This window comes from Microchirus variegatus, assembly GCF_963457635.1.
Source record: "Microchirus variegatus genome assembly, chromosome: 16".
In the NCBI taxonomy this organism is placed as follows: Eukaryota; Metazoa; Chordata; class Actinopteri; order Pleuronectiformes; family Soleidae; genus Microchirus; species Microchirus variegatus.
In genome coordinates this window covers 4,242,100-4,256,987 of record NC_139817.1, presented here as the reverse complement: position 1 = coordinate 4,256,987, position 14,888 = coordinate 4,242,100, and the positions used below count along the sequence as shown (strand labels likewise).

Sequence of the window (14,888 nt, the reverse complement as noted above, 5' to 3'; positions counted from 1 at the left end):
CATTTAACAGTAAAGCTAGCAGTGTTTGTATGAGTGGCAGCCATCTTGGAATCCTTTGTTTGTGAAGCTACTCTGACTTTCTGAACTGGAAATACGGACTTTTCGCTACAACTTAATCGCACGCATGTAACTAGAATTATAAAATGTAATTTAAAAATGCTGATTTAGCATTCTCAGCTAATAATCTGAGGGGGGAAAAAACAGAGGTTAGTATTTTTACATCTTGAATTTTGAAAATACAATTTGTTTTAAATTTACTTTAAAAAAGAACAATTTTACCGTATTTTATGGGAAAAAAAATCTTATGTTTTTAATGTGATGACCTATAATCTCTGATGAAGTCAATTTTTTTTCATAATGTTTGTTTTTAAAAGTCACTTAGACATTATTGTGACAATTGTGACAATTGACTTTAATAAAAGGAAGATGGTTGAGAACTGACTTGAGATGGATTAGTCCGAACAAAGGGGATCACTTTTTGGCAGCAATTATACAAAAATTAAATCGTCGTCAGTCGCCGATCGCGCTCTTTCAAGTTTCCCCTCCAATTGTTTTCCTTTATTGTGACGGTTTATGACTTTGGGGTGTTTGGATATATTATGTTTGGGAATGCAGCACAGAGCACAAAAAGTCTTCTCTCTGTCAGATGAAGTCATCAGATCTGTTCTTCTGCGACTGTAAAAACATTGGCCACATCACCAGAGTTGGGTATGTTTCTCTTTCTCTTTTTCGCTTTGACATCTGTATCATGACTTTATCAGTCGCGGAAATCGCTTCAAGATGTTCCTCGAAGGGAGAAGAGAGAGGAGCGAGAGAGCAGCAGCAGCGGCGGCGGCGGTGCGAGGCGTCCGAAGGTATGCGAAAGAGGCGGTGATTTAGTGCCTCGATGGGCTACACATGTCAGACGCACTTGCAACACCTCCGAGAAGTGGGTCCGCGTCTCCTGTCGGAGGGTAATTTACGGCGAAGATGAAGACGAGAAGGATCACAACACTCCGGCACAACACGGGGAATAAACACAAGAGGGCAATAGTTTACCAGGAATTTCCTGATTGCAGGCGTTTCATAAAAAAAACGGCCGTATCAAAACCAGACTCTAGAGTAATGTTCTCGCTCTTGCATGTGGTCACTTCTTCTTCTTCTTCTTCTTTATTCCCCCCCCCCTCTTCTACTGGACTTGCATCAGTCCTCCACATTCTGAGTCTATGTGTTTGCAGGGAAAACATCAATGGCTGACATTGGGTAGGGGAGGGGTTGGGATTATGGGATACCCCTCCAGTCGGCGGAGCTGTCACTCAAGCGAGGCCCCTAGAGCGACAGAGCGCGGCACCGGATCCCTCTCATCTCCGTCGGAGGATCTCATTAAAAACAACAACCCGATCCCGTATTCTCGCAATTGTTCCAGTTTTCGCGTTTTTACGACGGAGCGCCTCTGCCATTAATCAGCCGACGCGGGGATTGTTTGCATATTTGGTTTGTAATGAAAGATGCCAACGATGAAAAGGGCGGCGGGGGGGGTGCGGGGTTGGGGGGGGGGGGGGGGGGGGGGGTGCGGCGCTGTTGTTACCCAAACTCCATTCTTTTCCACTTACGGACGGCGATGGACGCTGCTTTATGGTATAAAAAAAACGGACCTGATGTGCATGATGTTATACGGCGCCACCGCCGCCGATGAGAGGGGGGTCGGAGGTCAGAGTGGTGATTTTTTGGGATCCTACGAGAGACAAATAACGCGAGTAATTGTTGGAAATAATGTCCATGACAGGTGGAGCGGAGCCAAATTATGCTCATTATTTGGCATCGGGGGGAAACAGGTGTTTCCAATAGCGCTCGCGGTTCGCCGTGCATCAGATATGATGTTTCATGGCCCCGGACTCGTACACATGATGGGAAGTGATCGGGAGAGACACGGCGTGTAATGGACGCTGATTGGCTCCGGGCTAAAAGAAAGCTGCAGGAATCATCATCGTCCACCCCCCCCCCCCCCCCCCCAAAGAAACGCTGCATGTTCCCCCCCCCCCCCTTTCCCTTTGAGCTCCCAGTGATTACAAGGGGATTTCTCCATCCCTTTAAACAGGTGCCATATTTGCGCTCGGCGAGCAGCTGGCACACCGAGCCCCCTCTCGCCTTCGACTCCGAAACTTCTCAGTAATAAACGGAACCAGCAGGAGAGAGGAATCGTCTTTTTCGGGCCCTTTTTCTCTCTCTCTCTCTCCGTTTGGTTTATGATGGACAGATTGCGTCAGCGTTTGAAGCCCCGGCGCCCTGTGATGTGGACGAGAGCAGATGTGTGAGTTTTATACCCAGAGAAAAGGCTCTCGTGTGATTAATAACGGTGTCAGTGGTTGGTGCCGGAGCCCAGAGTCAGTGTGACGGACTGATTCAGTCGACTCCCACCAAAAAAAATGTGTTGAAAAGTCTTTTTTTTTTCATTTTATTTTCAGCCGTTTCCAGAAAAGTTAATTAGCAAAAAGCTGTGAAAAATAAAACACCATGTGTGCAAAAACACCATAATTCCGTTGATTACCTACTATAAATGCTGTCATTTCATTTATTTTATACGAGCGCCTCGTGTTGCGGGGACGAAATTCTTCATGGGTGAATTTCACTCAAATTCTCGTAAGTGTGTTTTTTTTTCGTCTCAAATATTCGGTTTATTTACGGCCCGTGACGACATGTTTTGCCGATCGCAGATGTCGGCGATTCTCCGCGCGACGTAAAAAACGCCGCCGTCGTCGTCGAGCCGCGATGCATGCGGACCATATGCGGACGTACATCGCGAACATGCAGTTACAACGCTCTCGTAGTTCGGCGGAAAGAAGACGACATGATTTAAATAATCTATAGCACATGGTCGCGGCGCGGGCGCGTCGGGGCGCTACGTAGCGTGTAATGTAGACACAAAATGACGTGTTGGGTCTAGTTTTTGGGTCATTTATCTACGAATTTGTTCATATTTATGATTAAAATTATCATTTTTGGACTCGTAGGGACAGGTGCGTCGTTTAGAACTGATTTTCCACCACAGGACGCCACAGTTTGAGAACCATGGCTCTATTTATCGACTACATTAGACAACAGGATTGTATATAAATACAAATAAATACAAATATATTGTCACCAGCTGGACGGTGCACTCACGCGTCACATTTCACGTCTATTTTCCTCTGCAAATGGTCATATAATTGTCAAAAACTGACATCATGCGCTAATGAAAACAACATCTGAAACGAGTAATTATTGAGACTTAAAATGAACTCGTGAAAATGAAAATTGTTCACTGCTGTTATAAATTAAGTAGAAGCTCATTTACCTTTTTTCTTTATGGGCTTTTTTTCTTTCTTTTAATACCTGAAGAGTAAAAAAAATACTCAAATAAGATCAACGATGCTGGTTCACGTCTACATTTAACATATTTACGCGTTTCTCCAATGATTTTAGAGCAAACAATGAGCCAGCTAGCTGATTCATGCTAGCTGGGGATGCTAGCTAGCCTGTCAACTAGCTGAGAAGTCACTAAACATATTAGATTTAAGTATATATATCTATATAAACGTGTCTTATACCTTAAAGAGAGACTTAAAATGAACTTGTGAAGAAAACTTTTCACTGCTGTTATAAATCAAGTAGAAGTTAATTTACATTTTTCCTATATGGGCTTTTTTCCCCTTATTTTTATACCTGAAGAGTAAAAAAATACTCAAATAAGATCAATGATGCTGGTTCACATCTACATTTAATATATTTACGCGTTTCTCCAATGATTTTAGAGCAAACAATGAGCCAGCTAGCTGATTCATGCTAGCTGGGGATGCTAGCTAGCCTGTCAACTAGCTGAGAAGTCATTAAACATATTAGATTAAAGTATATATATATGTATTTATACAAACGTGTCTTAAACCTTAAAGAGAGACTTAAAAGGAACTTGTGAAAAAAATCGTTCACTGGCGTTATAAATCAAGTGAGTAGAAGCTCATTTTCCTCTTTTCTTTATGCTAGCTACCATGACTCAGCTAGCTGGCTCACCGTCTGCTAGTTTCATTCCTCTAAAATTATTGGAAAAACGAGTAAATATAAGCAACAACTCGAATTAAATGTAGACATGGACCAGCATCAATACAAAGATAAAAGTATAACTTTTGCCACTGTGTATTGTCTATATAAACGTGTCTTAAACTTACTGTTGTTGTTGTTGTTAGCTTTGTTGTCCTTTTGGCTAACTTCCTGTCTGTTCTGGCTAACTTCCTGTCTGTTCTGGCTCCTGATGTCACTGACAAAACACTCCAGATATAATGAAACTAATTCACACGTAGTTTAATTTAAAAGCATTTCACTGACAGCTACTTTGAAACCAACTAATTAGTCAGATATGGGGAGAATTTTCTCATTTTTTTAAAGCGATAACGGAGCGAGAAAACAACAACAAAATTTCTGTCCCCACAAACGGAGAAATCACACACACACACACAGGCATGCTTTTGGCAGCCGTTAATCAAAGCCATATTCATGAATTAAAACCACGTTTATTGAGCTTTTTTTTATGTGCTTGGCACCTGTATTTACATTTTTTTAAATGCCTCAAAAAAAGAAAAAAAAGAAAGAAAAAAGAATTATTTTTACTAAATTTCCCCCTTTTTCCTCCCACACACATTTTTTCTTTTTAATAACAGAAGTCGATATATTTACTGCTCAGCACTTAAATACACACACCAAAAACATTACTTTAATTACTCTGCTATTGCTTTCTTATCTTTTTAGAACACTTTTTTTTTAATCACACAACAACCCCTTTATTTTTTATTTTTTAAAGCTTATGTTATCGATTGCATTCACCATCTTATTTATATATATATATATGTATATATATATATGCTTAAAAACATAATCCACTCAGAAAAAAACAGCCGATGAGGTTGAAAAACAGGTCGATGAGTCCCGACGCGTCCTCCGTCGTCCCGACTTGACAGTTTTTATTAAAAACATATTTGACTCGACGTGTCCGTGTGTTATTCTGTAATCTGTAATCTGTCCCTTTTTCAATCCGGCCTAAAAAAAAAAAACAGCAAAGAAAACCTGCTACGACACGAACTTGTGGATCACAGTGAAATTTTATTTCTTTGAGATGTTGGCGCACCCGACAAAAAGTCACTCGTCGAGGTCGTTTCTTCTTCTTCTATTGCACCGCGACATATTCACAACCGATAATCCCGACTCCGACTTCTTCTAACACTGATCCGATTTTGTCGCCAAAGACGCCACTTTTTCTTCTTTTAATACGACGACAATTTGCTGCGTAGGCGCCGGAGAGTCTTCAAACACCAAAAACAAAAACGTGAGATGATATCCAATAAGGTTCGTTTTCGTACCTTTTTTAAAAACAAACAAAAAAAAAACACTGTTTTTCGACCAATCGTCAAACCCGTGCGGTTCAAGCTCAGTTCTTTTCTCTTTACACCATGTGCATGGACATCTGAGAGGAAGAGCCGTATTGGCGACCGTCGCACGAGCCGCCGCCGCCAACGCCGCCGCCCTGCTGGCCGCCGCCGCCGCCGGTGTTGCCGATCATGTGCATAGCGTCCATGCCGCCGTTGGACAGGTACTGGCGCTCGGCGAAGGCGCCGGCGGGCGAGGACGAGCAGAGCAAACCTCCCTGAGGCTTCTCGGGGCTGGCGGCGAGGCGCGGCGAGCTGGGGAAGTTGTATCCGTACAGGTTGTAAGGGTTGTGCAGGGAGAACGCGTTGTACGAGCCCTGCTGCACGTGGTGGTGGCTCCCGCCGAACATGTGCGCGGAGGACGGGGACGAGCCGGACGAGGCGGACGAGACTCCGCCTCCGCCGCCGCCGCCACCCTGCATCACGTACTGAAGCTGCGAGGCCGGGAAGGATCCCAGCTGACCGCCGTAGGCGTCCATCTTCCCTCCGGCGCCACTCCCGCCGCCGCCGCCTCCGCCGCTCAGGGACGCGTGGCTGCCGCCTTGCATCCCAGCGGCGATCAAGGAGGAAGTCCTCTGCGGCAGGAAGGAGTCGGGCGGCTGGGCTGAGGCCACGGCGCCGCCCGCCGCCGCCTGCAGGCGTCCGTAGGAGCTGTCGGCGAGGCCGCCGTAGCCCTGCAGCGCCGCCATGTTGCTGCGAGCGCAGGCCGGGTACTCGGACAGGCCCAGGTTACAGAGCTGGCTCTCCCTGCAGCCCACGTTGAAGGTGTTGGGGGCGAGGTGAAAGGTCGGCGGGGAGCAGGAGGGCGAGAGGAGGTGAGCGGCGCCGGACGGGGAGGGCGTTCCTGTGCTGGAGGTGGTGGGCGACGTTCCTGTGCTTCCACCTGGAAAACACACAAACACACAGATTATTATTTTAATAATAATCACTTCGTCATCTGCGTATTTAGAAACCAGCACATTTGACATTTTCGATCCAGAAGAATCTCTGGATCTGAACTACCTAAAATGGCACTTTCCATGTTATAATTTAAATGGCTGCAAAAGCCGTAATCTGGATTAGATTTGGATGAAATTCACTGTGATGGAAGAGTGTCCGATCCTGCAAACACATACCAAATTGTGTTAAAATCCGATCATTTTTGTCTTATTTATTTAGAATGCATTTCAGTAACTTTTTGTCGTTTTGTTGCATGTGAATTTATCTTGTTTTTCGCGAAAAATTTACGTAAAATTATTTACGGCACGGACACTTTTCTGTGAAGTCAAACTATAACATGTCTGCAGTCGTCTCACTTTACTAGCGCAATGTTGCCGTCGCTTGACGCCGGGTGACACAAGATATTTTTGTCATTTGTATATATATATATTTTTTTACATAAAAATGCTTTAAAAATGTAGTATTTATCAGCCTTTTCCCCCCTCTCTCTCTCTCTCTCCCACAGAAAATGTGATATGAAGAGAAAGCGACACGACCTTTGACCTCCACGTGGAGGTTAGCGAGGAAACAAACAGGATTTCCCTGTGGGCAAATCCCTCATTTACACAAGTCCACATCCTTTTTAGCCCGTGGCGGTGCAGGGACACATGGGATTCTAAAGTGTAACGTACAATTTCCAAGATTTTTCACATTTTTTAACGTCAAGATAACTTTTTCTGGCATCTTCACAGTAATCAATGAAAACCCACACAAAAACAACCAAAAATGGAGATTAAAAGGACAAAAAGGTGCGATTTAAAGGCCGTTTCTGGAGCCGATCGTTCACTCTAACATTATATATCTATACAGGGATAAATAGAGATTCAGTTGTTTTGACCGCAGAGTTATACATCAGCTATATCAACTATTCGTCGAGTCTTTCATGGTAAAATCGATCGCTGTGGGACATCAAGAGCATATTTCTCTCTATTAATGAGACTCTCTCTCTCTCTCTCTCTCTCTCTCTCTCTCTCTCTCTCTCTCTCTGTCGGAGGATAAATTCAGTCTGAAAACCATGAGGAGGCAGAACTAAAGAATCACAGAACTACTCTTTTTTTGACCGCAGTCGTGATTTCTTTTGTACCGTATGCCTTCTATAATGTTTTCTACAGCAGAGAGGAAAGAAGAGGGAGAGAGAGGAGGGAGGAGAGAAGAGAGGGAGGAGAAAAGAGATAAAGGGAGGGAAGAAAGAAAGGGAGAGAAGAAGAGAGAGAGAAGGGAGAGAAGAGAGGCAGGAGAGAAGAAGAGAGAATGGAGAGAGGAGAGAAGAAGAGAGAGAGGGAGGAGAGAAGAAAGATAGGGAGAGAAGAGATAGAGAGGAGAGAAGAAAGAGAGAGAGAGGAGGGAGAGAAGAGAGGGAGGAGAGAAGAGAGAGAAGAAGAGAGAAGAGAGAGAGGAGAGAAAGGATGGAGAGGAGGAGAGAAGAGAGAGAGGAGAGAAGAAAGAGAGGGAGGAGAGAAGAGAGAGAAGAAGAGAGGAGGGAGAGGATGGAGAGGAGGAGAGAAGTGAGAGAGGAGAGAAGAAAGAGAGGGAGAGAAGAGAGAGCAAGGAGAGAAGACAGAGAGGGAGAGGGAGGAGAGAGAAGAGATGGAGGAGAAAAGAGGGAGAGGAGGGAGAGAAGAAAGGTTGGAGAGAGGAGATAGAGAAAAGAGAGAGGGAGGTAAGAAGAGAGAGAAGAGAAGGAGAGAAGAAAGAGAGGGAGAGAGGAGGGTGGTGAGAAGAGAGAGGAGAAAGGAGAGGAAGAGAAGAGAGGGAGGAGAGAAGAGAGAGAATAGAGAGAGGAGGGAGAGAAGAGAGACGATAGAGAGGAGGAGAGAGTTCAGTGATGTCTTCTCCTCCGTTAGCCGAGCTAAAGGTGTAAGACCTGATGAACTGAAGTAAAAACAGAGTCCAGATTCTTATATATATATATATATATATATATATATATATATATATATATATATATAACATACAGTCTTAGTGATTTATTTTGAAGAGCCACAAGGGGGCGAAGAAGTGCACGACTATGTCTTTAAAAAAAAGAGTAGAAAGAGTAGAAGAAGACAAAGTGCTTCTTATTGAACGCACCTTGCTGCTTCTGCATGTTGGTGAAGTCCTCAAACGTCAGCGTTCTCACTGGAGGTCTCCAGAAAGCATAGGTCTCCATGATCGCCTCCAGACCCGTCCTGAAACACATGAGAGTTTTTATTTAAGAAGAAAACCAACAAAAGACAGGAAACAGAACAACGCTGGTCTCTGGTGTCTGTGTGTGTCGACCACATGACTCCAACATAGAAGAGAACATATGAAGATCAGTCAAATGAAGAGGACCAGGTTTGTTTTTTGGGGGTTTTGGGGATTTAAGAATGGATTCCCTGGATGTGAGCTCTATAATCTCCATAATCTCAGGTCGTCAGCAGACGTGTCACGGTCCAGACCCTCAGAGAAGCAAAGACGAGTGTTCAAATTATATTTTTAAGGTAGAGAAACTGGATTTGAATCAGTCATTTAACATTAATATTGTCATTTTCTACCCTGTATTTAAGTCATTGGTGGTTTATTGCTGTTTATTTCAGGACTTTGGCCTTTATGTTGCTTCACACAGTCTCAGATTACATCCGTTATAACGTGTCTTTGACCATAGATTATGTTATTTTTAGGGGTGAATTTAATATTCTATATGTGTGGATAAATATAAGATCTATGGAGAACAAAAACAAAGGTTTGTTGTATGTCCAAAAACTCCCTAAATGTGTTGAGAAAGTGAAAGTCTTTCTACGTTCCACTGATTTTCAGGACCAGTAGATGTCATTTCTGAGGATTAGGATTAACGTCAAGGTTTGGTTAGGTCAAGGTTTGGCGTTGACGAGTCATGGTTAAGGTTATAAACCACAGGAAGTGAGGACATTTTGGCCGGTCCTCAACACTTTAAAGGGGCTTTTTTTAAAGCTAAAGTCATGATTTTAGGTTATTGGTTGGTGATGGTTTAAGGGGTCACAGAGGCTACTGGGAGCTAGCAGCAGTTAGCATTTGGAAAAGTGATCATTTGCAGGCTCTAGCAGGCACATTGCCGTCATATATAACATGAGTCCACTGGACAGATAAATCCTCTGAGGCTGGACGTTTGTGTAGAACTCTGTGCTGCAACTGTGGAGCCAAGAATATAACTTTTCAAGGACTTCCGGTTTTTCGGATACCGTTGACCTCGCCTGCACTCTCGCGTGTTTCACGGACAAAGCGGAGCTCCGCGAGACAACAATTCCAGGAAATTAGCGCATAGCGACGTAGCAATGAGCGCGGAAGTCAACATTGCGTGTTTTATCTCCTGTACTTAGACTGAGGAGGTGCACAAAAACATGACTGTGTCATCTTTTTTTCACACTTTAGGGACTGATAGCACCTCCAGATGAAGAAAAACTCTGATAAAACAGGTTTGGGAATCGAGAGGTTGAAGGTAAATAAGTCTGACATAGAGAGAGAGAGAAAAACCGGAGTCGTGCTCAGAGGAAACTGGAGCCATTAAAAAGGAGCAGGCTTTTACTGTGCCCATAAATCCGGGTGACGTTTCATCTCGAATCCGTACGCGGAGAAACTCCTTCCTGCTTGATTTACATCCCCCCCCCACCCTTAAACCCCCGCGTCCCAGAGAGAACCCAGCGTCCGTCGCCGCCGCCCCGCCGTGTTATTTTAGGGCCGCTGACTTTTTCCGCTGGCCGCGGCAGCTCGTTAGTGCGCCGCGGCTAATCTGCGCCCATCACTGCACTTCTTTCATAGAGCTTTCACGGCAGCGGCGGAGGCGGCAAAGACCAAAAACTCAACAAATGAGCTGTATCCGTGTGCAGGGACGCCATAAAAACCTGGTCAGGAGAAACGCGAGCGACTGCAGCGGTGTTCAGGAGCTAGCGCTAACTGTGAGATTCAGCAGAGCTGCTTTACTTCGAAAAATCCTCGGACACGGATCCCGAAGAGGAGTAAACGAGGGTTTTTGCTCGACTGCTAATGTCTAAGTTTATTAGTTTAGTTGACATGTACAGAACCGGGTCTATACCAGAGTTAGCTAAATAGCTAATTTGCATCTGTGGTCTTACTGTCCAACAACTCCGGTTCAAACTCCGACAGGTGATTTAATAAGTGTTTGGTAATAAATGCACTGCGATGTTGTTGACCTCCACCAGGAGGTATATGTTTGTTTGCTTGTTTTTTTGTCTGTCTGTTAGCAACATAACTCGAAAAGCCTTGGACGGATTTGGATGGAATTTTCAGGAAATGTCCACAATGGGACCAGGAACAGGTGATTCGATTTTGGGCGTGATCCGATGCTATCACTATTTTAATCGCTATTTTGGCGGAGGTCTGCGCTCTCCGAGTGCTTTTCTAGTCCTAAAAGACAAAAATATAATAGAATACAATGAAATTGTAAACTAAAATTGAAATTATTACAGGAGAATAAACCCTAAAACTTATCTTAAAGGCGCCAAATGTAAGAATGTGGCCAAAAACTGTTACTACATTCAAATTCAAAACACAGAGGTCTTTTAGGTTTCGTTTTCTGACGTAACTGGCAACCCGTGGTTTCTCGGCAGCTGAGACTCTACTAACTGCAAAGATTGGTAGACGGCGGTAGGTGGCGCCAAATGCCACATTTGGCTGTACTGTTGTTGTTGTTGTTGGTGAGTTCAGTTTGTTACATGAACATTATTCCTGAGTCTCTGTGACGTATTAGGAGGATTTTATGGCCAGTTGATTTAGATTTATTACATAATGCACCTTTAAACAAGATAAAAATGTCTATAAACAACACTAAATATCTTGTAGAAGGCAGACAAATGGAAAAGATGATTTATCTCCAAGGACCACCGGAGAAACTCACGTACCACAGTTTGAGAACCGTGAGGATTTGGGAATACACACTAAGTGGGATATTTCAGTGTGGAATTATGTTATGGTGATATCAAAACAATCCAAAAATCAGCTCACTGGCAACGTTTAAAATCGCGAAACACCTCCACACACGAGAAGCCGTGAAGTCCAAGAGTGACTCAGAGGGTTTTTAAGGTGACGGCCGGCGTCCGCGCTACGGAACTCGACTCAAAAAACGCAAAACAAATCCAGAAATCACAGAAACACAGAAATACGTGAGGCGAAATTCATTTTCTCTTCCTCTCTCTCTCTCTCTCTCTCTCTCCACGGACAAATATGTCACTCGGCCTTATCTTTTCATCTGTTGCTTTTTCGGCAATGAAAATTCTAATGCCACTCAATAAATCAAACGCTCTATTGTTTGAAAAACGAAAAAAGATGTCTCGAATATCTGCCGTGCCAATAATGCGGACCAGATGAGGGGGCTGCTTTTATGTGCGGAGGGGTTTTTGGTGGCTCGGCGCTCTCGCTAGCTCTCTCGCTCTCTGCTCCGCTAACGTTACATATGATAATTTAGACATGAAGGGAGGGAAAAAGAGAGAGGAATGAAGACAAAGACGGAGAAATGTTAGACACGGAGGACGAAAGACGAGCGATTTGTCTTTTAGACGCCCCAAAATCCTGCGAACAACAGCGTGTCACGTTAGCACGTAGCATTAAATCAGCTCAAATCAGCCGACAATCCAGTTTAGGTGTCCAGTTTTAGGCCGGACAATCGAACGTTTAATTGTCTGAAAGTGGGCGTCGATCGAACTTGTGCGATAATATCACCGGTAAAAAATGTAAACAAGGTTTTTTTTTATGTTTCGGCTGCGGCTAATACTAAAGAAAATTGTCTTGTAGTGTTGTCCTACTTCAGAATGAAAACAAACACGGAGGTGGCTAGTCGCTAGCTAGCAGCTACCACAGCTTGTTTGTCACTTTCAAACTGTTAGCTAGCTGTAGCGAGCTACTGCCGTTTGCTAACAGGACACAAACATCTGCTCGGTGAATCTCGAGTTCCAGCTCATGTTGCTAATCAATGCTTCCCACGTTTTGATACGAATACCAAACACATTTCATACATATTTTACGACGTATGAAATCAGGGAGACGGCGATTGGGCGTGCGAGCAGAAGCCCATCGATAATGGACCTGGAAGCTACACAAACACAGATGGTTAGCATATGTTGGCTTTTAGCAGTGGCGATAACCCCATTTGAGACTTATCAATTAACTTCACTTTGGTTTATTCTGCTTTTTTCAGTCACAACTTTTCACTTTAAGATATCGCAAAAAACTTTGGCTAGCTGTCGTGATATACCGAATGCTAACGCTGCTAACGGTCAATGTTGTTTCTCTCAATTTTCTGTGAAATTATTCGTTTACTCCGCGATTTTTTAAGAGAAATAATCAAAAGGTGATTCAGAATTTACAATCCGACATGAGGGACGGTGTTATTTTAGCGGCCGACATTACGACCATGTCTGTAAACCCCTCATGCTACGGGCTAATTCGGCTTCAAATCATCAAAATGCCTCGTTATCGTCAGGACGACCAAATCGGGCATGAAATCTGGCCAATTATCCTGTACTGTCGGACCAAGTAATGAGTTTTTTCAAGAATTCTGTTTGAGTCCTAAATCACGTGATGACTCACAACTTCTCACCCTCTCGTGTGTGTGTGTGTGTGTGTGTGTGTGTGTGTGTGTGTGTGTGTGTGTGTGTGAAGTTTCCTCACACAGAGCGTTAATAACCCTGCAGGCATGGATTTGGTGATTTGCAGGTCAAAGGATGTCTAGACGTCTCGGGCTAAAAGCGGCTAAATTACATGCAACCATTGTTCCGACGGCATTTTTCCTTTTCCTTTTTTTTAACGACAGTCGTATATTTCGGTCTGAAACACGTCCTAAGTATGTGTTGAAAAAAAATTTATGGTCTCAAGTTACCGTCTAAAAAAAATTATTTATGCCACTTGCGACATGAAGGGGGGGGGAGGGGGGGACGCGCGAAATACAACACAGAAAGTCATTAGCACTCACGAATCCTACACTCACACAAGAGTCCATTAACAAAAACGATGATTTTTACCTCAGATTACGCAGATTGCTCAAATATAATAATAGGCTATCATACAATAGCCTATTATTAGCCTAGGCTAAAGTAGATTTTACTCGATGTTAAAGGTGCATTATGTAATAAAGCCATAAAATCCTCCTAATATGTCAGGAATGAGTCTCTGTGACTCTGTGTTTATGTTTTGAAATCACGTTTTGTCATGTGGCGCCACCTACCGCCGTCTACCAGTCATCGCAGTCAGTAGAGTCTCAGCTGCCGAGCAACCACGGGTTGCCAGTTACGTCAAAAAAACGAAACCTAAAAGACCTCGGTATTTTGAATTTGAATGTAGTAACCGTTTTTGGCCACATTCTTACATATGGCACCTTTAAGTGGTTAAAATTTGGTTTTTTTTCTGTTATACCTAGTTGCTGCCATGTATTGCTAGCTGCAAGAGGGTGCTAGCTGTCTTTGACAACAATTTAAAGCACATCTATCAGCTCAACGATAACAAATACCACACTGACGGTGACAGTTTGTCATCCAATTGGCTTTTCTTGCCATTGTGAGTTCATATAGTGAATTAAAAATCACCAAATTAACGGCGCAGACTAAAAAACTAGCATAAATAATCTGTATTTGTGCGAGTACAACCTCAAACTAATTTTTTTTTCCACCATAGCAAATGAATAAACGAGGGAAAGTTCTTGGTTTGAATCCCAGTTTGGTCCGATTTCTTTCAGATTTAATCTACAACACATTTGCGCGTCTCATTTTTGCGGTCGGTGAAAAAATTATTCTGAATGCATTATTAATGATGTCTGCGTCTTCACGCACGATCTGCGTTATTGACACGGTGACACTCGGTCGAGCATTTGAGCGTAAAGTCAGAGACGCAGACGCGACTCTGTCTCTCTCTCTCTCAGCGCTGGGAGATCTTGAGTTTGTTCTTCTTGGCACCGGACGAAGCAGCTGTTTTTCTATAACGCAACATATGGCGCTAAGTGCTAACTTCAGAGGATCATTTCCATATAAAAAAAAAAAATAAAAATCTGACTTTAGTTGGCAGCTTGGTGAAAAAAGGCTGCGACAGGCTGTTTTTTTGCGTGTGTGGTTGTTTCTCTCACTTTGGTTGGTTATGTTTGTCGTACCTGTTTCTGCCGGAGTCCCGGAAACCTTTGGCGAACGGGTTGCGGTCGATCTTTAGTCTGGTGATCTGCAAAAAGTGTTTCAGGGAAGAATGAGTGATTGTATAGTGAAACAAAATGTGTCAAATTTAACCCCCAAAATCTACATTTGCGCTTGAAAGACGGTGACGTTTTGTGCCGACCTGTTGGTTCTGGTAGGCGGTGACGGTGGTGAAGACGGTCTCGGGGAAGCTGAAGGTCTTCACTCCCTCGCCGCTGGGCACCGGCTTGTTCGGGGACAGTTCGCTGCTGAAGTCCTTCCTGATGACGTGGACGCGAGGCTGGTACTTGTGCATGGAGTGGAGGATGATCTGAAGGCAGGAGGAGAGGAAGGAGAGGTTGAACTCAAATGA

General features: G+C 43.8%; 1 protein-coding gene across 1 annotated transcript in view; it reads right to left on the bottom strand.

Annotated features, from left to right (window-relative positions):
- Positions 1-4,803: 4,803 nt before the first annotated feature.
- Positions 4,804-14,888, bottom strand: part of tbx15 (T-box transcription factor 15) — a 39,255-nt gene continuing 29,170 nt past the window's right edge. The window contains exons 5-8 of the mRNA XM_083903046.1: positions 14,679-14,846; positions 14,500-14,564; positions 8,481-8,578; positions 4,804-6,315 (exon numbers count right to left, since the gene is read on the bottom strand). Coding sequence (XP_083759172.1) covers positions 5,450-6,315; positions 8,481-8,578; positions 14,500-14,564; positions 14,679-14,846 — 1,197 coding nt within the window. The 3' untranslated portion in view covers positions 4,804-5,449. The remainder of the gene's footprint in view (positions 6,316-8,480; positions 8,579-14,499; positions 14,565-14,678; positions 14,847-14,888) is intronic.